Source organism: Agelaius tricolor, unplaced genomic scaffold, assembly GCF_023055355.1.
Source record: "Agelaius tricolor isolate 1412-34295 unplaced genomic scaffold, bAgeTri1.0.p SCAF_11, whole genome shotgun sequence".
Lineage (NCBI taxonomy): Eukaryota > Metazoa > Chordata > Aves > Passeriformes > Icteridae > Agelaius > Agelaius tricolor.
In genome coordinates this window covers 4,038,570-4,063,104 of record NW_027269271.1, presented here as the reverse complement: position 1 = coordinate 4,063,104, position 24,535 = coordinate 4,038,570, and the positions used below count along the sequence as shown (strand labels likewise).

At 44.0% G+C, this 24,535-nt stretch overlaps 1 protein-coding gene across 10 annotated transcripts in view; it reads left to right on the top strand.

The window, feature by feature from the left end:
- Positions 1-24,535, top strand: part of RASAL2 (RAS protein activator like 2) — a 165,316-nt gene that overhangs the window by 80,231 nt on the left and 60,550 nt on the right. For 9 of the 10 annotated variants that reach the window (XM_071435891.1, XM_071435889.1, XM_071435892.1 and 6 more), the window contains exons 2-3: positions 1,448-1,575; positions 10,053-10,176. In XM_071435891.1, the coding sequence (XP_071291992.1) occupies positions 1,448-1,575; positions 10,053-10,176 (252 nt within the window). Of the gene's footprint in view, positions 1-1,447; positions 1,576-10,052; positions 10,177-20,394; positions 20,711-24,535 lie in introns of those variants that run through there. The other variant, XM_071435894.1, reaches the window with a different exon arrangement.

Here is a 24,535-nt window from a genome sequence, read left to right as displayed (position 1 = left end):
AAAGGTGCCGTTCTTTGTTATTCAGAGCAGCAGGAGCCATGCAGCCCTCTCCTTTTTCTTGCTTAAAGGTTGCCTGTTCCAAGCACTTTCCTGAATGATCACAAAATCCTGATGCAATGTGAGGTTGAGCAAGGCACTGAAAGGCATCTCCCAAGTCTGACACATCCCTCGCAGTGCAGAGGCAGAGCTGTAGGAGGAGAGCATGAAGATGCTGCAGCGTTTTTGATGAAGAGGGGGCACAAGCAGGGTCTGCAAGGAGGGAAGTGAGCTGAGGGGGTTCCTGAGGCCAGGTTTAACGCTGGCCTTTGGGCTGGCTGTCCCTGGAAGGTGCTGGGTGATTGAGGATTCGCTGGCCTCTAGTGGTGACGCTGGGGAGAAGCTACGAGAAGCAGCCGTGTTCTGGCTGTGCGTGCTGCTGGGTGCGCTAAAAGGCAGGTGGTGCTGCAAAACATTTCGGGTTTGAACGCTCACTTTGCTCCTCAAACAGTTAAAGGACGTCCTGGGCTCCTGTGCAGGAAGTCCCTTGATTTTTGCAGTGTCTGTTTTAGACCCTTGGGACCTGAGGGATCTACATCCATTGGGAATGGATAATTTTTAGATCATTGCAAGTAAATTGTATAGAACTAGAGTGTGAAATAAAAATGAAGCCTAATCTTATAAAGCAATCAGAACTTTATATCAAAACTTTGCAAAGAGATGAATCATAGAATCCTAGAAGGGTTTGGGTTGGAAGGGACCTTGTTAGTAGTGACAGGCACAATGTCATATGCAGCTCAATCATAAGAAACTTACAGGAAATAGATTTTAAAATAAATTTTAATAGATCAGGACTGGGAACCAAACAAGTTGGGTTATGGTTTGGTTTGTGGTGTTTGGGGTTTTTTTCAAGTATGAGTTTTTGTCACTATAGTGTCTGTGGCTAAATGAAAATGCACAATTTCATCAAGTAGTTCCCTACCAAAAGGTGCTAGTAAGCCTAGTAAGCCCTTCTCAATTAAATGCTCATCCCTTTGAATTTTTCCTTCCCTTCTTCAATCATGCCTTCCTTGATCCCTGTCTTCTTTCCTATATCTCTCTATCCTTAGTCTCAAATAATCCACTTTATTAAGATTTAGAGTACATTCAGGGCTGTACTCCTTTGAACCATGGTTTTGAGAAGGGAGTGGAAGGAAGATTAAGTTTTCATAAGAGCTCTTGGTCTTTTCAATATATTTCAGCCTTTGACAAAGACGTTCATATTCATCCCTGGTATTGCTATTTTTGTAAGTCATGCTATAAGTAAATAAATATTAGTAGCACATGGGTGCCTCCCAGGATTCCCATTTCACCTTTTAAAATGCTGAAACAGGCCCCACTCAGCACAGAGTGCAGCTTTTGGTTCAGAGCTGTGAAAGCAAAGAAGGTCTTAATGCCACGTGCTAACAAGGTGGTGGTTTTCTGTTCCCAGATGTGAAAGGACCACCCACCCACAGACTGTCCTGTGGCCAGTCCCCCTACACCGAGATGACAACATGGGAGAGGAAATACTGCATCCTGACAGACAGCCAGCTGGTGCTGCTCAACAGGGAGAAGGAGGTGAGACAAGATCACTTTGGGGCCCTTTGGGAACAGGGGGGAAATGATGCCTCTGGTTTTGGATTTTGTATTTTTCAGATTCTGTTTAGTGTGTGGGTCTGGGCTTCATATGAGGGGATGGTGAGCTCTGCACAGAGCAGGGAGACAAAACAATTCCTGCTCCAGCTGGGCACCAAGGACAAATGATCCAAATCTCAGGCCCAAGAGCACAAACAACATGGGCTGAAGAGAGGAAAACAAGAGGGATGACATTTCATGGGCTGGAGCTGTAAATAGACAATTAGCTCCAATATGCAAATGGACCAGAACTTATCAAAGTTTTATAAGTTTAAATGGACGACCTGGGACCAGTTGTCCATTTTGTGGCCATTTTGGGTTGTGCTGCCCAAGGTGGATCCATTGAGGCCTCTTAATAAATCTCTACTTTATTCTTTAGCTCTGTCTAGTCTCTGCTCTAGGTCAGCCTTCAGAAGGCATCAGCCTTTATTGGTAAAAGGAGAAGGCAGCTTTCTTCTTCTCCCCTTTACTTCACTCACAAATCCTTTGAAACACATGCAATCGGGAAAAGAGAATTTAAAAAGAAATTCTTTACTGCCAGAGGGATGAGACACTGGAACAGGCTGCCCAGGGAGGTTGTGGATGCCCCATCCTTGTAGGTGTTCAAGGCCAAGTTGGATAAGGCCTTGAGCAACCTGATTTAGTGGGAGGTGTCCCTGCCCATGGCAGGGGGTTGGAACAGGTGATCTTCAAGGTCCCTTCCAGCCCCTTCCCATTCTATGAAAAGGGGAGCTAAGCTCTCCTGTGTGTGAGTGGGGTGGTACACACAGTTACAATCCAGCTGGCCCAGGCGCTGGTGGCACAGAAGAGGTGACAGCAGCCAAAGTGCAAACCCCCTCCTGGAGTTCTGCAGCCTGTGTTTGTCTGCCACTGTGTCTTCCTGTGTTAGCACTTCTTTTAATGGTGGTTAAAGCCACCACAGGTGTGTAAAGCTGCCTCTGTATGGCAGTGCAGGCATAAAGGTAGAGAAAAGTGAAGGCTTTTTATCCATGACTTTTAGTCTAATGCCATAGTTTCCTATATTTGGTGATGATCCCAATTTTTGTGTTTTTTTCTTGATTCTTTTCAAGCTTTTTTGTATGGCTGTTACAGCCTGACAGTGAGACCTGTTTCTGGTGTGGAACAAAATATTAGTCAGCTGTGCTCAGGTTTATTTGCAATGAAATATTGCCTTGCATAGGGAGAGTGGGAGGAAGTGGTTTAGAGAAGGACTTGAGTTATTAGAAGGGAACAGCATTAATGCTGATGTGTGGGAGAGGTGATCAAAAGCAGGCAAAATGGAAGGCCCATTTAATGGTATTTATTTACTATGTAATTCCTTTTCTAGTCTGACAGGACTGACACCCGAGGAATTGAAGTGTACACTGAAGAAACTTAAGGAGATGTGAGAATCATTTCTAAAACAGTGCTGTTCCAGCATGGCTGGACCAAAAGGATGCATCTCATTAAGAAATGTAATTGAAACAACACTGGTTCATATCACAAATAGCTACCTGAAAGTGATAATCATGCATTTAGGGCTCTTATTTCCCCTACCACAGACAGCTGAAAGCATTTTGCTGGGGGTAAGATGAGTCCTTTGACTAGATCCTGAGGAGTAAATGTGGGAAGTCCAATGGATCACATTATATTCTGTTTTTTGTCAGAAGCTGAGGAAATTCAACAAAGGCTATAGAGGGCCTGAGGTTTAAGGGTAGCAATAAGCCCCAAAAAAGCAAGCAGTAGTGTAAATTCTCGCAGTGCTCTTTCAAAGGAATCTTCCTGCACTACCACAATGAGAAATATCTTATTTTGGGAAATGCTGCATGCAGATGGGCCAAGCAGACATGCCTTTGGTGCAGGTGTGACTCCACATGCTGATAATGGGATTTGTTTCAGAAGCCTGTAGCTGGAGTCAGATTTGCCATTCTGATTTTCAAGTAATTTGTGGCTACTGTGAAATGAAAGGAAAAAAGGATCTCCTTGCAGAGCCATGAGTGTTCAGTAGGAAAATCAGAGGTTGGTTTAGTCTGGCTTCTGAGTTTGGACACACAGTCCCTTACAGAAACACACAACATGTAGAGCTGCCAGTCAGGAGAGAGACACGGGGCTGGTACTCTGGATTTACACTTTCTTCTAATTTTTCTGAACAAGGAGTATCCCTTTGCAGCCTTCCTGAGAGAGGGGAGGGGAGGCAATGCAGTTAAATTTTTCTTGGCAAGTCATTCAGAGTTGAAAGAGGCTCCATGAAATGTGATCTAGGAACAGGAGTGCACAAAGGCCTAAGGCAGCAGTGGGGTGAGATGCTTGTTAAGAGCATGATGATGGAAAAGTCTGTATAAGGGGAATCATAAAAGGATCCTGGGTGGGACCACTGGTGCAGGGAGCCTAAGCAACGACCAGGTGAACAAAGAAGAGGGAGGTTACTTTAAGAAAAAAATGAGGATTATGTTCAGAGTAAAATTATTGGAAAGGTGATGCTGGAGGAAGTGTTTGCTTGACTCAAACCAGGCAATAGGGAACAGAAGCAGGAGAGATTCCTGCTCTGAACACAGTCTGCTGAGGAGAATCTTAGAAACCATGTTCAGGACAGAGGGACACCCACCAGTGGGGGAAGAAGGAAGAGATGGCAAGAGCAGAGTGCCCTTGCAGCCCAGAGGGAGTGATGGATGCCTTGAGAGGCTGCCTGGAATGGAGGCTGGGCAGTGTTATGGAATAAAATAGGTACTTATTAAAAAGGCCTTCACAGGATACCCCTTTGGCAGCACAAGAGCCTGGCTGAGGCTACACCCAAGATGGGTCATGAGTTTTCACACTTTTATAAGTTTTGGTCCATTTCCATATTGGGGTTGATTGTCCAATTCCAGCTTCAGGTGATGCAGTCCCATCCTCCCAGATTGCTCTCCTCAATTCCTTGTTCTTTAAACTTTTTGGGCCTGAAGCTGCAACGGTGTCCTTGGTTCTGGGGCTGGAAAAGAATTGTTTTGTCTGACTAAACTGTGAAGAGAACTTGCTAAGACTTTTTATATGAAGTTCAGAGTTATATATCAATGCAGTACAGAATCTGGAAAATATGAAAGCTCAAACTTAAGGTGTTAGGAGCACTTGCATCATCACAAGGCTGACATAACTTCAAAGGTGTAAGTCTGAAACCTCTCATTTTATTCTCTGTCCATCTGCTTTGTTACTTCATGGAATGAAATCCAAGAAGCTTGGCCCATGTGAGTCTGGAAGGGAACAGAAATGTGTGTTTATACTGCTTTGTAAAATCCTTCCGCAGGCATGTGTGTCCAAGTCAGAAAGTGAAAAATATATACAAAATGTAAGCAGGTAAATGGAAGAATTCTCCACTGTTTCAGTTATAATGCTAAATTTGGAGTTTTTACAGTTAGTCCTGCAAAAAATACAGCAGATTTTTAAGACCAAGGGAACACTACAGAAATAAACATTGTAGTAGAGAAAACTCATTTCTCATAGTGTCCCACCACTATGGATTTATTGTCAAGGCAGTTTGAATGAAGAATATGCAAAAGAAATTTTGTGCTGTGCAAGACTAGGTTGAAAATCAGAGGCCTTTTGAAGTGCAACTTGATCCAAAAATATCTGTAATTACTTAGACAAAAATAGTCTGGCAGTATCACCTTGTGTAGTGTAGAAAAACATTAATTACTTGACACCTTGTCAACTTTATAAAGTGAGAATAGGTGAGACTGAAGAATGAAAATTATTAATGAAAGGAAGAGTTCAATGCCTAAAAAGTAAGTAGAATGAAAATTAATCCCTCTAGGAGCGTGGGAGATGAGTTAGCAAATAAGGAGTCCTGAGTGACAGGAGGTGTGCAATTATTACACAGTGTGATAATATTTAACAGCATTTTCCAAGACAAGGAAAACAGGCCTAGATTGATGCCCATACAAATCAGGTATTTCTTCTACAAGGAAGAGTTTTCCCTGTCAGGAAGGTGTAGATGTTGTCATCTGCTCTGGGAAACCTGTTCCATCAGGTGGGAGGGTCTGTGAGGGCACAGCAGGTCTCAGGTTCTCTGCTGCTCACAGTGACCCCAAGATGTGTCACAAAGTCTCTTTTCCCAGCCCAGCACTCAAAGAAGGAGCCAGAGCTCTTCAGTTCTCGTTCTCAAGGTTGTTTATTGTTCCTTATCTATAAAATTTTTTCTCCTGTCCAGCCAAGTTCCGTTCAGCAGGTCAGACAGAGGCATTCTGCCTGCCCCCGGGGCAGTGTTATCTTTTTATACAAAAACCACATGTACAATATTTACAATTACTTTCCAATACCTATCACCTATGTTAGACACTGAGCTTCTACTCTAAACCAATCTGAAAGTGCCAACATCACCCAAAAGATGGAGGCCAAGAAGAAGGAGAAAGACTGAACACTCCCAGATTCCTCCATCTTGTCCCCTGAACCCCTATGGTAAAAACCTCAAAAAATCTATTTTTTCACCCTGTGATAAATTCACTATCATTCTACTTAAACTCTCTTGACTTGTAATTCTTCATATAAGGTTGGTAATTGTTTTTTCCAAGGGCTAAATCAAAGGCACAGGGGTCTTGGGCTCTTTGCCAAGGTCTCTGAGCCCCCTGGGTAGGGGCTTGAGTCCTCCAGGACAGCCAGGGAATTTCTTGGGTTCCAACAAGTAGGCATGTCTGTAAAATCAGAGCCATTTGAAACAAGGAAAGGGAATGAGTGTTCATGAAGAGTGGTTCCAGACACACAACCCTGTGCACAGCACTTCCACTTGGAGGCATGTGACAAATGGCTGCACCTGGCTCTGGGCTGCTTTTCAGCTGGGCTTTGTCAGCAACTTGGCTGCAGTCCTGCAAAATGTTTGTCTTGTGTTCACTTGGAAATGAAGATGAACAACACTTTTCACTGTGTTAGACTCTCCTTTTTCCCTTCCCTGCACCCAAACCTCATCTTTCTTCTTGGATTTAGAGACGGTTTTAATCAAGGGCAAAGGATAGCAAAGACCTACATGCACTGTGACAAGATCTGCTGCTCACTGGTGCTGGTGACAGAGGCCAGCAGCAGCAGCACACCTGGGAGGTATTTTCCTACTCTTCCATCTCCTGTGACTGACACCAGTAGTGGTGTGACAGTGGTGATCCCAAGGGAGCAAACACTGCTGCATGGGGCCCATGGGGAAGCTCTTCCCAGATCTCACTGCCCTACTCAAAGGATTTGTCAGGTTGGGGGTCTTACAGCAAACATGTTTCACCTGTAAATAAGAGTTTGTCAAGGCTGAACCCAGCCATAAGGTAAGATTTGCCTTAATTCCCAAGCAATTTAATGATTTAATTTCCAAAAGCCCAGAGAAATGTTTGCTGTCAACATTTTTAAAGTGGATTTCCATGTCAGAATTTTAGCTAGCTTCAAACTTTCTGAAGGAAGGTAGAAATTAAAATGCATTATTTAATGGTTTTGACATGATTCCAAACTTGCTGACTGTTAAATCAGAAGAGTCTGCAAATTCTCAAGTTTGTCTTGAACCACTCTTTCCAATCTGGAAAAATGTTACCTGCAATGAAGACATTTTTTTAATCTGCTTTTTTAAAAAGAGACTATCTTAGTTTGCCTATAAGAGGCATTAATGCTTGGAAAGCTCTTGCTCCTATTTCTTCTGAAATCTCCTCATCATCAAACTGTTAGAAATCCCCAATACAGACTTTTTATACTTAAAAAGTATGTTCAGTGGCAGGTGAGCTGGGATGGTGTTCACGGATTTAGAGTCTGAGCTCTGAACCCATCCTCGTTAAATTGTGAAATTTCCATGAAAAGATGACCTGTGATGAAAATTGTTAAGATTGCTGAAATGCTCAGCATCAGGACTGTCCCTGTGTGCCTTTTTCTCAGAGTTAACACTGCTCAGACCCCAGTCCTGAACCAGCAGCTTCAGCATGTCAGCTCAGGCTCAGAGAATTCCCAGGGTGGTGAAGTCTCGGCAGGGAAAGAAGAGGATAAAGCTGGATGGGGGAAAAAAAGGAGCTGAAAGACTGAATCACCATTAGAGTCCTGACTCTTCAAGGCTGTGTCATTCCCTTCAATCCTTTGCTGAAGTGCTTGCTGGAATGGCAGGGACTACAGGAGTGTTGGGAAGGTGGCAGATGTCTACCTTGGTTTTCACATGGTATTTATTTGTGCACTTCCTTGTGGCTTGGTGTCTCCCCATCCATGAATCCATTTGTCTGAGCACAGAACACTTTATAAAACTGTTTAAAATGTGTCCAGTCCCAAGGGATGCAGAGCTGCTGAGCCAAGCTCATTTTACATGTTCACAAATCTCTATTTTATTTTTTTTTTTAGAGCAGGCTGGTCTCATGCTAAGCAATAAATACTGGTCCTGCAGTCTTGGAGTTGGTTCTTTTTGTCAATATAAATGGAAACTATGTTGGTTCTTTTTGTCAATATAAATGGAGGAGTTTTACTGTAAATGACAAAGCATTTTCAAGTCAGACTTAAGGGGATCTTTTTTGAGTTACTTTAGGGGGGAAATAAATGCTGCAGTAGCTGTATTGGTCTAGAGCAAGCAGGTGGGTGTAGGTGCAGTGAGTTCACTGTGACAGGAGTGGGGCAGGGCTTTAAGGGCTGCTGAAGCAGGTGTGGGGTGTGACTGGGGATAGCTGATCTGGAAATCTGGCTCGCAGCATCCCACCAAAAAATTCTCTGAAGAAAATCAGGAAAATCAGGAGAGGCAGAGGATCAGGAGAATGTTTAGAAGGGAGTAAGACTAAATGGAGCCTCCAGATGAGAACCAAAAATTTAATACCTGAATTTGATTGAACAAATGTGGCATAAACTAACAAAATTAGTCTCTGGTTAACTTACCAATGTGCTTTTGCACAGAGCTTATACAGCTGTAAAAATCACCAGAGGAGAGATTAGTCTGATCAGAATAAGCACCAGGAGTTTGGGAAACTTGTTTTCAAAAATGGGCACTGTTTGAAGGAGACAAACAGACTGGGATAGTAATAAATAGCATTAAAAAATGACCTTAAGAGAATGTTAAGTGCTTAGAAATCAGGAAATGCCAGAAATGGTTTTCAGAGCCATTGTAGTGTCCAGCCTAAAAAATGCAGTATCTCTGAGGTCTTTTACAACCTTCAGTGCAAATGAATGATAGCTTTTTGTTTGCTATTAATACTCATTTTTCAGAATTGATGGAAGATATGAAAGGAGAAGCAGCACAGGAAATAGGACAGGGGCTTCTATTTCTTTAGGTGCCAGCTGTGTGTTACGTAGCCACATGAAAAGAAAGTGCCATGCTACATGTACTGCTGGAACCAGAGCCCTCATCAAAAGTACACTCAGCCCCTGGGTGCTGAATCTCCCTCATCCCTGAGGTTCCTTCCAGCTGTGGAAGGTTCAGGGGAGAGCCTGCCCAGCCATAGGTTCCAGGCATGGAAACAAGCACCAGAAGGTGTGGTGGCAACCAACAGAGGGTATGGTGGCCAGCACCAAGTGGTGCCGTTGCCTGCGTGCTGCAGGTGGCTGCAGGTCTCTCTGGGTTGGAGCAACCACAAATTCACCAATGGTGGTGAAGCACAAATTCACCAATTGGTGAACCAGTGGTTCTCCAATCCTGAGCTCAGTTACCACCTGAGCATGGCAGGACCTGCTGGGCCATAGCCTTGAGTTTGCTGCTCGGGGTGAGGCTCCCTGCAGCCTGGGAGTGCCTGTGCAGTGCCTCTGTGCACCAGGTAGCTGGCACAAGTTTTATTTTCTCCAAGTTTTGCCTGGAGCCATCTGAGCAGCAGCCTCTGGAAGCAGCCGTGGTCTGGCACTGGGGAAGCAGTTTGGAAAGGCAGGAGGGCTTTGGTAGTTGGGGTCAGAGGATGCTGGCACCTGCTCGTGGCCATCGCTGGGCTGAGTGTGCCCTCTGCCACCACACTTTCCCAGGGAACCTCTGGAATTTTGTCTTAAGGCCACAAATGCCACACTATGCCTAAGAGCTATTAGCAGATGAGGAGAAAATTAAGTCCCCTGTGGTATTTTCAGGGTTCCCAGGATGAAGGAGGAATTCAGAATTTGATTCTATATACTGTACTGAAACTATACTAAAGACTAGAGAAAGGATACAGGCAGAAGGTTATAAAAGAATGATAATGAAAACTCGTGACTGCTTCCGAGTCCTGACACAGCTGGATGGTGATTGGTCATTAAGTCAAAACAATTCATATAAAACCAATCAAACAACCACCTGTTGGATAACAATCTCCAGACCACATTCCAAAGCAGCAAAACACTGGAGAAGTAATCAGATAATTATTGTTTTTATTCTTCTCTGAGGCTTCTCAGCTTCCCAGGAGAAGAAATCCTGGGCAAAGAGGATTTTTCAGAAGACTTGGCAGTGACAGTCCCCTATCAAGATGGCGTAGTAACAGGGTGGGCTGGTGCCGAGTTCACAGCTGTTGGTTTTTCCGCAGGTGCCTGCAGAAGGGATCCAGGAGCCGCAGGATGCCTCCCGCGGGCGCTGCCTGCGCCGCACGGTCAGCGTCCCCTCGGAGGGCCAGTTCCCCGAGTACCCGGCAGAGGGGGCCGCCCAACTAGGTAAGAGAACCACGGGAAGGAAAGAAGTAAATAAATGTATCACGGGAGCTGCGAGCTCTCAGAGGGCAGCACCTGCCAGAGCAGCCTGGCCAGGCGGGTACCACCGAGGGATGCAGAGGTCGCACAGCCCAGGCGTTGTGTGTAAAATGCCTCCAGCAAAGCGACTGCCAAGCACCAGGATTTATCCAGATATCAGGGGGATGGTTATGGGATGCTGACACATGGGGAGCTTTGTAGCTGTGTTTTTAAACTCACTAGGCAGCCCTGGGATTTAGAGGTGAGAGCTGCTGGATGCAGGTCAGTGGGAATGCAGCTCTTGTGGATGGCTCTAAGTGGTTCCTGCTGGTTTAGAACTGGTAGCTGGTTATGTTTTACCTCACCTCTGGAATTTCCTTGGCTTCGTGTTTTCACAACAAGCACCCAATAACAGGTTTTTCTCTAGCTTACCTGTTCAGGGTGCTGTTCCTAAAAGAAGCAGCCATCTGCCTGCTGTTGGCTATAATTATACATGTTGAAATTTAAGCAAAGCATAAGAAAAGTATTAAAAATGACAGGCAAAGTTGCAGTGGTTCCCCAAGTCCAAGTTTGGCCCAGTTCCCCCTGTTTTTCACCCCACCTGTGGCTGCATAAAGAACACCATTCCAGCTCTTCCCAGAAAAGAAGGAAGAGGCAGCAACCACACACTTGAAATGAGCTCTTCTTTCTCTTCCCAGCCTATGCAAGAAGCTTTTCCTTTGCATAGGCTGGTGAGACTTAGCAGCAGTTCTTCCCTGGTTCAGCTGTGAAAAATGTCACTCCTGGGAGACTGAGCTATGAGGAATGAACATGCATCTGTAAATAGTAAAGCAGCCTTGATAGTTGCTATCCAAGGTAAAGAGCAGATAAGGTATTTTTCATTTCACAGCCTCGGCTGTTTTGTTTTGGTTTTTTTTACTAAGTATTTTATTTTCTGAGTATATTGCACACAAGTAAGGAAAATCCCACCCTTGTAGATAGTTAATTAATACATTGAATTATAGTGCTTATTTATTTGTACTTGTCAATAGCACTGTTTAACTCTTCCTCATTTGAGGAAGGCAGATAAGGTTCTTTTTTTATTTCTTAGATTACGGATTGGAAGTCTGAAAATAAACAGGGCAAAGTTGGGGATTTAGGAGAAAAAACTGCAAAATACTTTGAGATGAGTGACATGAAAAGTGCCCTGATTGGATTTGTTTGTGGAGTTTTAAATATACCTCTAAATGATCATTTTGTTTTGCCAGATGATTAAATGTTCATTCTTGTTTGGAACTAAACCTGGTATTAATCATCTTTACATAGTGTTGTAGGCAAAATACTTACTCCAGGTATATGGCTAGTGAGGGGAATAAAGAATTGTATTGAAGCCAGTCTGCACTAGGCAGTGAATATGATTTATAGCTTCACAAGCTAGAAAGACCTTTAAAAATTTAAGATTTAAATTCCTTCTTCTTCTATACCATGTGCAAAAATGAGTGGATTTTCTAGACTTCTCTGAGTATCTCAATAGCTGGAAACCCCAGTGTTATGTTTTTATATGGAACCTTGTAACATTCTTGATTTTCCTGAAGGCCACAAAGAATGGATGACTCTGCTATTTGGTATCTGCCTTGCTGTGTATCTTGCTTTAGTTTTAGATGCAAGTGGCATCTTGCAGTGTGTTATTTGATATATGCCTGACAAGAATATATTAAAAGTACAAGATACATGTGAGAGCTACAACTGTAGTGAATACAGATGTCACAGAGTGTGTGGGTAAAGGAACTGGGCATGCAATGGGAAGGGGAAAATTGAGCAATGCCCTTTCTGTGAGTATGGATGAGAGTGGCGGGAAGGTCATATATAATCTCAGACTGCAGTGCCCTAGGTAGTCCCTTTGTTCTCACATCCTGGTTAAAAATGTCTCTTGTCATGATTACAGAATTCCTGCTAATGAAAAAAGTGGGTTGATAGCAAGCAGTGGGAATAGCTTTATGTCAAGATGTTGAGCCAGAGGACACATTAGTGAAGGGAACCATTGCACATCTTTATACAGAGAAAGAAGCAGATGGTGGCAGCCAGGACCTATCACAAGCAGTACAGATAACAACTGCACTAAAATAGCTTTGGAATGGACACCAAAAGCTGAAAGGCACAGCAGAGGCAGCTACAGTATCTGGTAGAGAAATTGCTATGCAGAGCTGATAAGAATATCAAGCTTGTCCCAGGGAAGCATGTGGATAACATGGTAACTGCAGGCCGTGCATCTGACAGTGATATCTGAAATTACTCCTTGCACAAGAGCTCCTTAGGATTGGCTCTAGTGCAGAGGTGAAGGCATTTGCTCTCTTGTGATTTACTAATTAATAGATTTATTTCTTGAAAATCAAAAAGGAGGGATAAGGTGATGGGGCTCTTTTTCATTGGTAGCAATAAAGTTATAACTTGTATGAGAGTCTTTTTGTTACTGGAGCAAGTGGAACAGTGTGTGTTATTCAAGGGCTTTGCATCATCAGCTGTAGCACCCATTCTGCAGATTTCTGTGGCATTCTTTACAGAATTATGCACACATCCGTGTGGCACCATTCCTAGGAAGTGTGTGGGAGACAAACTACCCACGTTACATCTGAGAAATGGAAGCAAGAAATGTGTAGCTCCCCAAAGTTCAGCACTCAGTCAAGTGTGCTTCACCCAAGGGCTGCTGAAGTCATTCTCTCAGTGTCTTTCATTTTCCCCCTTGCTGCAGGGTTGGTTCAGCTGTTTGGGAGGCAGCTGCTGCACCACTGTGGTTACAGTCCCTTGTACTAAGATAGACACCAATTTCCACATACTTCTGTACAGCAAGCTGTAATTTGTGATGGTTCAGCAGCTGCCAGAGGAGCAGCTGAGCCATCCCTTCTGAGCAGCACAAACCACTGTGGTCACCCTCAAACGAGGGCCAGAGAGGCAGCACAGGAAAAAAAGCACAAGATAGAAAGTGACTTGTTTAAACACTGAAAACTAATAAGATCATTTAAAAACTCTAACTCCAGAGGCACTCAGCATCTGCAACTAGCTTAGAAACTTGCCCTCTGCTTGCAGGCCAGGGGAGAGGTTGTTGCTAATGCTGAGATTTTTAATTCCTGTCTGGAAGATACACTGTAGCCTGAGTGGTGTCAGCAAGCCATCCATTAAATATATGCCCTGAAATTTCCTTGGTGCATAATCCCTGTCGTTGTAGTAATACCTCTGTGAGTGAACAGGCACACTCTAAATATGTCATTTGCTTGCTAGGATTTCATCTTGGCAGCACTTACTCAGAGGAGCCTCCATTCAAGAAAGCTAAAAATGGAGCTGTAATTTCTTCCTAACTCCAGCTTGACAGCCTCTAACCTTCTTTCAAGTGTTATTTGCAATGGGGTAATTCTGTCACAAAGTGTGATGCAGGCCCTGGAGACCAGCACCTAAATGTCACAGGAAGAGGCACTCAAGCTGGCCCATCTCTGTTTTGCCTGATTTCTGCTTCAGATCCTGCTCTTTTTCTAACAGGTGTATTTTTTCCTGTTAGGGAGATTACTTCCTTTTAGAGGATTGTTGTTTATAGCAGTGTGTTGGAATTAGCCCATTCATACAGTAAAAGCATGATTCAGATTTTCACCATTCATGCTGTTTGACAGGCTAGTAGCAGTTACCACTTCCTTTCCCAAAATAATTGTCTTCTTTCTTGCTCTGCTTCCTTCTTGCCACCTGCTCACTCTAAATGAGAGTTGTTAAGGAGACTACACAGCAAAAGTTTGGATTCTGGCAGCTTTGTGGCATTAATAAGAGATTTTTTTTTGCCTGAATATGTGAAAATATCAGGGGGAATTGAAAGTGAGGAAAGGCTTTGGGGTCTGGTTTTGTTGCTGTTGTTTTTTTAAATTTTCAAGTATTAGGAAAGAGCATCATCAGTGAGAGTTTTTGAGATTCTCTGATGTTTGGAAAGGCTAGCAGTGATGCAAATAAATCTTTTTATATTTGGAGGTGAAATCATCCAAGAAGAAAAAAAAGACTGTTTCACTTGTTGAAACAAGTTAACCCTGCTTTTTCTCAGTCTGAATATGCATCTTTTGAAAAAGGGTTGCTGAAAGGAGGTCAGAGATGAAGGTGCCCCTTGCAAATTTTGGTTTTGTCCTCACCTCGAGTCACTAGCATTGAGAATGAAGCTCTGATCTGTTTTGATGCCAGACCTAAATTGCATTGCTACCAGGTGAGCAGTTAACTGGGCAGAAATCCTGCCTCTCTACTCTCCTAAAAATCCAGAGGCTTTGGGATTGGAGTGAGCATCAGAAGATGAGTTAAGCAGCATCTGGTTTCACTGCTGCATGCTGTGTGCCTCTCAGAACAGCTCTTGCAAGTCTCTGCTGAGCCCTCCTGCCTGGGGAGGATTGCTCCAATACCCAGCCCATGCTCTTCCTTCAGGTAAAAACCTGGCAGGAGAGAGCAGAAAAGAGCCAAAAAGATTCCTGGGGTGATTTTAATAACTTCTTTTTCTAAGACAAAGTTGTTTACAACTAAAACTATCAAAGCTGAGCTTTGCTTTCTGTATATTCCAGCTGGAATGAGTATTTGTGATGAAAGAAAAAATATATTTACTCTGTGCTCACCACATAATTAAGATCCTTGTGCAGTAACAGCTAAGATAAATACCTGGAAAGGGTTACTAGTTTTAGAGGTGGGGAGAGGGAGACAGCTTGTATTGGAACAAAATGGATTGTTTGTGACCTGCTCAATGGAAGAATCTGCAATGCACCAGTTTTTACACTCAGGAAAGGTTTTTATGTTCAGCAAAGATTTATTTAGGAGATATGAAGGAATTTGATATAATGGAAGCCCTGTAACTTCTGAGAAAACTGTGTGCCAAGAAGAGGGCTGTCCTTCCCCTTCCACCACTCAGCTTGGCCAAAAAGAATATCTGGTAGAAAGTAGGGATGCAAAAATGTACTTCACAGCTCCCTGTATCTCATCTGTAGGGATCTATGATGTGTCTTGGTGCAGTAATTTTCCCAGTAGCCCTGTCTGCTTTTTCACCCTGCTGCCATGTGCAAAATACCATCTACTGCCAACTGTAGTGCATGGCAGGGATACAAAACAGGGCTTGGGTTTAGCCCTCACACTGAGGGTGTGTTTGGCAGTATCTCTGGCAGGAAGATGGGTTCAGATGTGCTGACTTGACATGTTTGCAGCTCTCTGGGTTTGCCCAAGCTGGTCTTGCACGAGCCTGTTTGTGTGTACCTGTGAGAGACTCCCATCCTCCTCTCTGCAGACCCAGGAGAATCAGATTCCTTATTGCCAGTTCCCTTTATCATGTCATTTAGCAAGCCTCACTGAGTGGTTGGGGATCTTCTTTTCCTTTTTGAGCTGTGCTTTGTATCACAGAGCTCAGTTGCAGTGGCCCCAGCAGCTGCAAGGTGCTGCTGGACTGAGGGGGGACAGGGAGCAGGGTTCTGCACCCTGGGGATGTGACACCTCCCTGTGTTTCCGCAGGCTGCAGGTGCTCCCATGCATTCTCTGCTTTCATTCTCTGCTTCCCTTCAGCCCAGACCTGCCAGAGTTGCCAGAACCCATGTGTGGGAGCCTTTAGCAAGCTGGGATCTGAAGCCTTTGGCTCATGTAATTACACAAACAAGGCTTTGCTGACAACCACAGCCTTTGCCTGCTTCACTGTCTGCTGCCTTGGGTCATGATCTCTTAGTGCTGTGATTTGGATATGAGGAGTAGGGAGTGTAATTATGCCAAGATCAATTGAAATTCTAAAACTTTTAAGTCTTTAGATGGTATTGTTTACCCATCATGGTCTATCCCAAAATGCAAATGCATGCAAAACATGAGTTGCCTTTTAAAAAACCTCCTGTGAAATCCAGGACATCTTGGACATCTTTACAGGCTACAGAGGGAAACATCTACTGTGCAAAAAGTGCCCTGCTATCTTTTGCATCCACAAAAGAGGTTAGGAAACTTTGGGAAAAGCCCTGAAGTGATCTGAAATTTGGACAGTGTACAGTGCAATTTGCCTGCCTTGGAAGGATGGAGAGTTTAGGCAACTCTGCTTGAAATTAAAGCTGACTCCAGGGAGGCTGGATGTAACAAACAGGATGCCTGGATCTCAGTGACATTCCCCTGGGCAATTGGAGTTATTTGTATACAGAAAATTGCCAAGCTGCTATCTTTCTTCTTCTATAACACAAGCGAAGCCAAAGGATTTTGGTTTGTTCTGAATGCTGCTGAAACTTTATTCCCCTGCACATAGATCATCTGTGCTGAAAGCTGAGTTTCATCATGAAGCAAATTTTATCTGTTTAGATCTTAAACCTTTTTAGGGCAGAGATAAAGGGTAAGAACACATAATCTCAGCTTTTTAATATTGACACATAATCCATTAGGGCTTTTTTTTTCCCCTTGGAAATGTATATTACATCCTTGCCCACTGCTTCGAGAGTATACACAAAAAAAATCACTTTAGTGATTTTTTAATTTTATGTTGAGAGTATAAAGAGCACCCTGTAAGGAGAGCATGTTGTGCAATGTAGTAATTTCTGAGAACTGGTGGCTCTTGGGCCATCTGGGGCAGATTTGTTGCCTGTGTTGCCTGTGTTCTAACCAAACCTTGGTTTTTTATGAAGGACCCTGTGATTTTTCCTTTGTTTTCTCAGGAATAACAATAAAAATATTTTGAAGTTCTTTAGAGAAATCTACCTTAAATCATACATGAACTCACTGTGGATTGTTCAATTTTGTAGCTTCTCTTTTCAAGTTGTTTATCTTGTGGCAAAAAGTAATTACACTTCACTCATCCATGTATACTTACCTTTTTTCCATCAGTAACAACTGGCTTAACACTTAATGGACAATTAGCCTTCCTTCCTACTGCCTGAATTACCTTGTGTTGTCTAGAGTTAGTTTGAACTGTTGAGCTGAACTTAAACATACTGATTCAGAGTTGGGTTTTAGTTTACAGAATAAGCTGTTGATCAGTTTATTGCTTTAGTATAAATTGATGCTCAAAAATGCAGGTATTGATGAGATTGGATTAGGTGCATTTAGTTTGAAATTCAGTGTACCAAGCTGTTCTGTGCAGGGTTGTGACATTCCTGTCTCCCTGCTCTCCCACCCTCCTCGAGGCTGCTGCTGTCGCTTGCCAGGGGAATGGATTCGGCTCCATGCAGAGAAATCCGGCTCACATCCTTGTTGTGGTGATGGGCTGGCTTTGAGTCTGACATGGGAGATGTTCCAAATCAGCCCCAGCAGCAGCCTGGAGTTCCAGGAGCTTGGGTGTAATACAGAGCTGCTCTCTGTGCTGGCTTTGATGGAGCCAGTGCTCTCACAGTAGGAGTGGAGCCACAGCCCAAGTGTGTACTGGGGATTTTATTAACCTGCCACCCTTTGTCAGTGATCCCTCTTGAATGGCACAAGGGGAGGGAAGGATTAGAACTGTGATTTTTATCTGCAAAATGGACAAAAAACGTTTGAGCAGCTCAGCAGAGAGAGATCATTTACTTAAAGGAGAAATAATAAAGCCACAGAGGAAAATTGAACTCCTCTAAGAGGAAATTGGGCTATTGAACTCACTGGAGTTCATCAGGAACTCTTCCAGCAGGCACCTCTGTGCTGCAAGCTAATCCTGGAGTCCCAAAAGCAGCCTTGGAGCTGGAGAGGACTGTACACTCCAGCAGTGATTAGTGCCCATTAAGGTACAATTGGTGTCCAGTAAAGTGCTAATAAAAACTAATAATTCTTGATTTTTGAGGTTGCTTGATCTCATGCATCACCCAGTGAAGGATTTTTCTGCTTTATTTTTTTGTCTCAGTTGAAACTGCAAATATTTCCTTGACCTTTCAGTAAGCTGGATGCAGTATAGGTGAGGATCTGACCACTGAAAACTCAGTCATCCCCCTTGTTCCTCCTCACCAATGGTCTTTTCCACTGCTCTGTGGCATGGACAAGCTAAAGCAGTAGCATAAAAGTCCTATTATTTGAACAGAAGTCATGTAATATTATCAGGGGTTTCTAATAATTTTTAGTCACTGTCACAGTCTTTTGGAAACAACTTTTATCCCTAGGCTTTACAAATTGCATTTTGAATTTCCGAATCTGGGTAGATTTCTAGAATAATTCCAAGTACGTGTAATAATCTGCCTTTTCCACCTCTAATTTATTTATTTATTTATTGCCCCATTCACTCTTTCTACCTAAGTCTTTAGCAGAGGCCTTTGCTTGAGTCAGACAGATTCTTCACCATTTCAGAAATCTTTTTTTGGGGCCCATACAGCAAGTTGTAGGATTGACAAAAATAGCTATGAGGATGGAACCTTTCTGCATCACTAAAAATGGCTTCTTTGGGAGAAATAGGCAGATTATGGCCGTATTGCAGAGATTCATCTGAAGCTTTAACCCTTCTGTTAGAACCCGACTTTAAAACAGAGGATTTCTAAATGATGGAAAAAGAAAAAAAGCAAAACATGGGAACAAATCCAAATCACGAATAAATAAATAAAAATAATAAAAAATTAAAAGTAAATATAATAATAATTGTGATAATAATGGTAATAAGAATGGTGGTAATGATAATGATAATTAAGATGAAGATGATAATAATAAAAACAAGAAGCCACGATTTGCCCAAAAAAGCACAAGAACCCTCTGTAGAGATGTACAGGCTAACTTTCATGTCCCAGTCCCTAATTTTTCTATTTTTTCCCTCGTGTATTGTGTGCTGTTGCTCCACCCTCTGGAGCAATGCTTTTCTGTGGTGCTGATGCCCAGCTCTAGAATGCAGATGCTGTGTAATTACTGAGCATTCCTGGCTCTCTGCCTTGGAGAGAGGAGATCATGGGCCCTTAGGAGCTGTTGCTGCCCTTCTACAAAGTCTGGCTCCACCTGGTCCCAAGTTTTCCCTGCTGCTTCCAGTAATTTGGCATTTCCAAGCAGCAGGTCAAACCAATTTGTCCCTTGGAGGGACTGTATATTATGTTACTCTGTTATTTTTGGGGGAGAATGCATTTTTTTTGGAGCTTCTCTTTTCTTCCAGTGCTACCCTTGATGCAGGATCCCTGGGTGTAATTTAGTGAATGGTTTTAGAGGGCAATGGAGCAGTAACAATTTTTTATTATTTATTTTGGAGTCAGTATTGTTTGAGCACACATTCAGTAAGTTTCTTTCCCAAGGGTTAGGCTTGCTTTTTTACACAGATTTTCCACCTGAGCCTTGGCAGGAGGCAGGGTGACCAAAGCTGTTTCTTCCAGGGGAGACACTGAGGGTGTGGGAAATTGTTACCTGAGCCAATGTGCAGGAGCTGTTTTAAGTAACCCTGCAAGAAGAAAAGGTAGTGGAAAAAAAGGGGTGAATCAGAGGTATTGCAATCAAATGGCAAAATTAGAGAAAACTAGGAAAAAAATTGAAGAAAATTAAAAATAAAGAGAACTCTTGCTCTTGACAACAGCAAAAGGCAGCCCCTCAGTTCTTGGTGAGTAATTTTTGTTTAGCAACAGGCTGAGCAACTTCACATTCTTCTTGTGTGTGTATGTGTGTGTGCTCTGGTGCCCCTGGCTGGCAGGTGGGACCTGCTGGAGGGCAGACTTTAAAAATGGGCTTTTAAACATGACACTCTTTTGTCGGGGTGTCACAACGTGGTGGCAGCAGCAACCAAACTGTGTAGGGTTTGCTTCTGTGCCTTAAAGAGCTATAAATAAATGAAAATGCTATGCCTGCAAGTTCAGCTCTCGGCACTTCTAAAAAAAAAAAAAAAAAAGAACAGAGCTCAGGAAAAGGCAATTGGTATCAGACTGCACCGTTTCACTCCCAAAGCCACAGATCTTTGAATTTAAAGACAAAAATAAAAGGCAGTGCAGAAAACAAAGAGGGGGGAGGGAAGTTTATTGTTTGCCTAAGTGACTCTTGGGGCTTTTGTGCTGCTGTGTATTTCCTAAGTTGTAGAAGCATTTGAAGCGAGGAAACGTCTTCAAAGGAAGTGCAGTTTTTCGAGCAGATTCAGATACATTTCCTGGTCCAGCTCATGAGATGTTTTCATGTAAACCGGCTTCTTGCACTCTGGGCAGCGTCTGCAGTGAGCTATCACCCTCCTAAGTTTCCCTGTCGCTGATTTTAGCCTCGGAGCCAGCTGCTCGAAATCCCTGAGTTCTCTCAGCACCAGGCGCCTTTTCACAGGAGCGTCTCCTGCTGCCCACACCCCTCCCACCCCACCCCGAGTTCCTGCGCTGCCTCCTGGGGACGGGAGAATGGATCGTGTGCCCGTCCCGCCTGGGTCCTGCCGCCGCTTTTGGGGAGCAGCCGTGGGGCTGGCAGGGCAGGCGGCTCTCGGGGGGCGGCTCTGGGCCAGCCCGAGCCGGGCAGCTCCATAGGGAGCCTGGGCTGGGCTGGGCTGGGCTGGACCCCGGCTCCGGCTGCGCTGCGTTCCTGCCCGGCCGCGGGGAGCAGAGCGCGGAGCCTCCGCTGCCCCTGCTTGGCATCCTGGCAGGACCATGGTGGAGCTGACAGCATCCCCACAGAATGCAGGGCACAGGTGAGACAGATCCCTCCGGACACGGCCGGATCCCAGCCGCGATATTCCTAGCCGCGATATTCCTAGCCGCGATATTCCCAGCCGCGATATTCCCAGCCGCGATATTCCAGCCGCGATGTCCCTGCCCTCGATATCCCTGCCTCGATAGCCCTGCCCTCGATATCCCTGCCCTCGATATTCCAGCCGCGATATCCCAACCGCGATATTCCCTGCCCTCGATATCCCTGCCTCGATGTCCCTGCCCGCGATATCCCTGTCCGCGATATCCCTGCCCTCGATGTCCCTGCCCGCGATATCCCTGCCCTCGATATCCCTGCCCGCGATATCCCTGCCCGCGATATCCCTGCCCTCGATGTCCCTGCCCGCGATATCCCTGCCCTCGATGTCCCTGCCCGCGATATCCCTGCCCGCGATATCCCTGCCCTCGATGTCCCTGCCCGCGATATCCCTGCCCGCGATATCCCTGCCGCGATATCCCTGCCTCGATATCCCTGCCGCGATTCCTACCGTGATTCCTGCCGCGATCGCAGCGGGGCGGGGTTGGCTGGAGGCACAGAGGTGTTCTGCTGGAGGTTTAAATGACTTGGCTCAAAGCGACTAGAAACTTGCCGGGGCTTTGTCCCTGTTGCATGGCTGTGCATTTTCTATTCATTTATGCATTTTCCTTTTATTCGTTGTTTCAGCTTGGTGCAAAGTTCTTTAAAGAGATACATTCCTTTAAAGAGATGTTTACATTGGTACTTTTCTGCTCACTGGTACGGAAATTAGGTGTTAGTATTAGAACAACGTGTAGATGCAAAGATGAAGAACAGGTTTTTGTGAACAGCTTAAAATCTAGTTTATTACCACTAAAATAATGAGGTTTATTTTTCTCCCTCTCACTGAAAGCCCTTACCTAAGTCAGTACATTTTTAAATGACATTGGGCTTCTAGATAAGGCCAGACATCATCATTCAAGGGCACCCTGTGGGAACATTTGTCAGAGTTTACTTGTGGCTGGCATTATGTGATGTTTCCAGCATAGGAAGGATGTTGCCAACCTTGCTTCCTGTCCCCCAGAAAGTGATGGTAAATCAAGCAGTTCAGGGCATCCTACAGGTTGCACATAAAAAACAAGAAGATTTGGTTTCCTTTCAATATAAAGCACACTGCGTTAGCAATGCCACTTGCTTTTCCAGCAGCTTTTGTGCTAAAATGTATTAAGTGATAGCAAGCTAGAAAGCATTGAAGTTTCCTGCCTTTTGATATGGTTGAACACTTTCCAGTAGGTACAAAACCAATAAATGTTGTCTAAGGAACCAGGGAATGGAATCTCCTGAGTCAAATGTTTTCTACCTTGGAAACCTCCTTTAATAGGTGCTGATTACGACCTCCTCCTTAGTCATTTTCCTCCTCATCCATAGACAGGGTGAATACTAATTTACTAACTTGGAGAGACTGTTTTTGTTAGCCTGAACCAATGGGCTTGTTCTGCAGCTGCTTTTGAATTACATGATCAGAAAATGAAAACCTTCTGCCTCAGCTTTTTTTCAGACAAACATGCAATTCTTTGAAAAAGCAAACTTTTGGCAAACTGCTCAGAAAAGTTCAAGGCACCACAATGCCTATTCCTTCCAAATTTCATTTAAGTGATTTTTGGAGTAGTTACCACGAGGTTGCCTTTAGAATTTCCTGTCTCTTTTTGGGGCTCTTTCATACGATTAACATGTTAATAGGGTAGAGAATTAAAAGTACAATACTGGGGAGCTGTGGAAGGCAGATGTGAGCAGCAACTTACATTCCTGCAAATTCTTCATGTTGTTGCCCAGCTTTATCTGATACTCTGTGGGTACTCTTTCTCTCTTTAAAATCTCCAGGGAGGGAAAAAAAGTGTAATTGCAATGAATACTTGAGGTGACTTGTGTCAGAAAGATCTGTCATGGCTCTTTACAGCTCATGGGAACAAATCAGCTTCATTTGTGCATGAGCAGGAGGAAGGGACATTCTGCTACACTGAGCCTTATCTTGCCATTTTCTGATATCTGGGAGTCAGTGTAACGTGTAATATTGGAAGTCAAAGAATTTGGGGCTGCAGCAAATTACAGGGTGTGGATGGCATGTGTAAATGGCTCGTTGGCATCAAGAGACATTCATTCTCCAGCCTCTAGAGGTATGTACCTTGTCCAAGCTTTAATTCTCCACAAAGGGAGAGCTTCCTTTTATCTACATTTCTTGCCTAATTGGCATCAGACAGCACAAATGTTTTTTAGGAGGGCTAATAATGGTGGGATTTGAAACTGGGCCAGTGGCAGAAGGGAGACCTAATGATCCCCTTCCATTTAATTTTCTTTAGCTATGGGTGACTGCTTCTGGTAAGGGAGAGGGAAATCTGCACAGGAAGTCAGCAAGCAAATAATGCAACTACAGGCAGAACTCATGGTTTCAGCACTATCACCTCCACATGTGAAATTGTCTACAGGCTAGGAGTGTGTATTTAATGGGAAATGGATTTAATGGAAATGATGGTGAAACTGTCGTGGTGCATACACATGACTGTAAAAATTGGGTTACAGAGGAATGGCTGCTTCTCTGAGCAGGTGGTGGCAGCTAAGAATGGCTGTGGTGACTCTGTGTGGAACCACAGAATTATTAAGGTTGGGAATGATCTCCAAGATCATCAGCTCCAACCGTTAACCTGGCACCTCTGAGGCCACCACTAAACAATGTCCCTAAAGGCCACATGCACACATTTTTTAAACACTTCCAGGTGACTCCACCACTTCCCTGGGCAGCCTGTTCCAGTGCTGGACCACTGTTTCAGTGAAGAAATTGTTCCTGATGCATTCTGGCCTAGCAGAACAGTGCTGATCCTTGGACTGTGGGTCTGCTGTGGTAAAGTGTGATATTGCATTTTTCTTCTCCTGCACCTGCAGTGTGCTGAGCAGGGAATTTAGGAGGGCAATGTTGTGATGTGAACACCTGCCAGAGAAATGAAACAGCTCTGCCAACATGTTTCCTTAGAGTCGAGTCTCTGGGCAACCTTCAAAAGTTGCCAACTCCCAAGCATTGAAAAATCAATGTCTGGCTTAAAAAGATGGGATTGAAACTATTTTTTTTTTCTATTTATTTATCCATTTTCCTAATTGTTTTGATTCATTTTGGAGTAGGCTTCAGTCAGATTCCCAAGCTCAGTCTCACTGAAACTGTTACAGACAGGTCCTTTCTCTAGAATAGATGTTGTAATTGTCTCCACATCTGTTTGGTTCCAGGGGTAATGGCTACAGAAAAATGCAAACTATACAAAAGAAAGCATAATTCTAATGCCAGCTTTCACAGCATTCATGCCCTTAAAGCATTCATGCCCTTAAAGCCCTGGCCCAGTATGTCCCAAGGTCACTCCAAAATGTCAGCTGTATTTTCTCCATACAGAGTGTCCAGGAGGAAGTTCTAAGATATTGCATCAGTCAGAAATTAAGGTCATGTCCACAAGATGGAGGACTTGGTATGTCCTTGTAAAAATTCCTTCAACTCTGCAGTCTCTTCCCTTGCTGTGCTTCCTTCCTTCACCACCAAATCTGGTCTCTAATTTGGGAACAGATTAAAAATCCCTTCTGTATGCTGCCTTTCTTGTACCAATCTCCAGTGTTTGCAGGGCCTTGGGCTTTGCCAGTTGCTGTATTTTGGTGCTCAGGCAGAGATTAACAAAGTCTTCCTATAAACACAGGTGGAACTGAGTGGTGAGAGGCAGGGAGACCATGATTCATGGGCAGGGGTAGGGAATCATGTTGCTGGTCACAGTCACTCCTTCTCTGGAATGCTCCTGCTTTTCTGCTGCCTGGGAAGTGC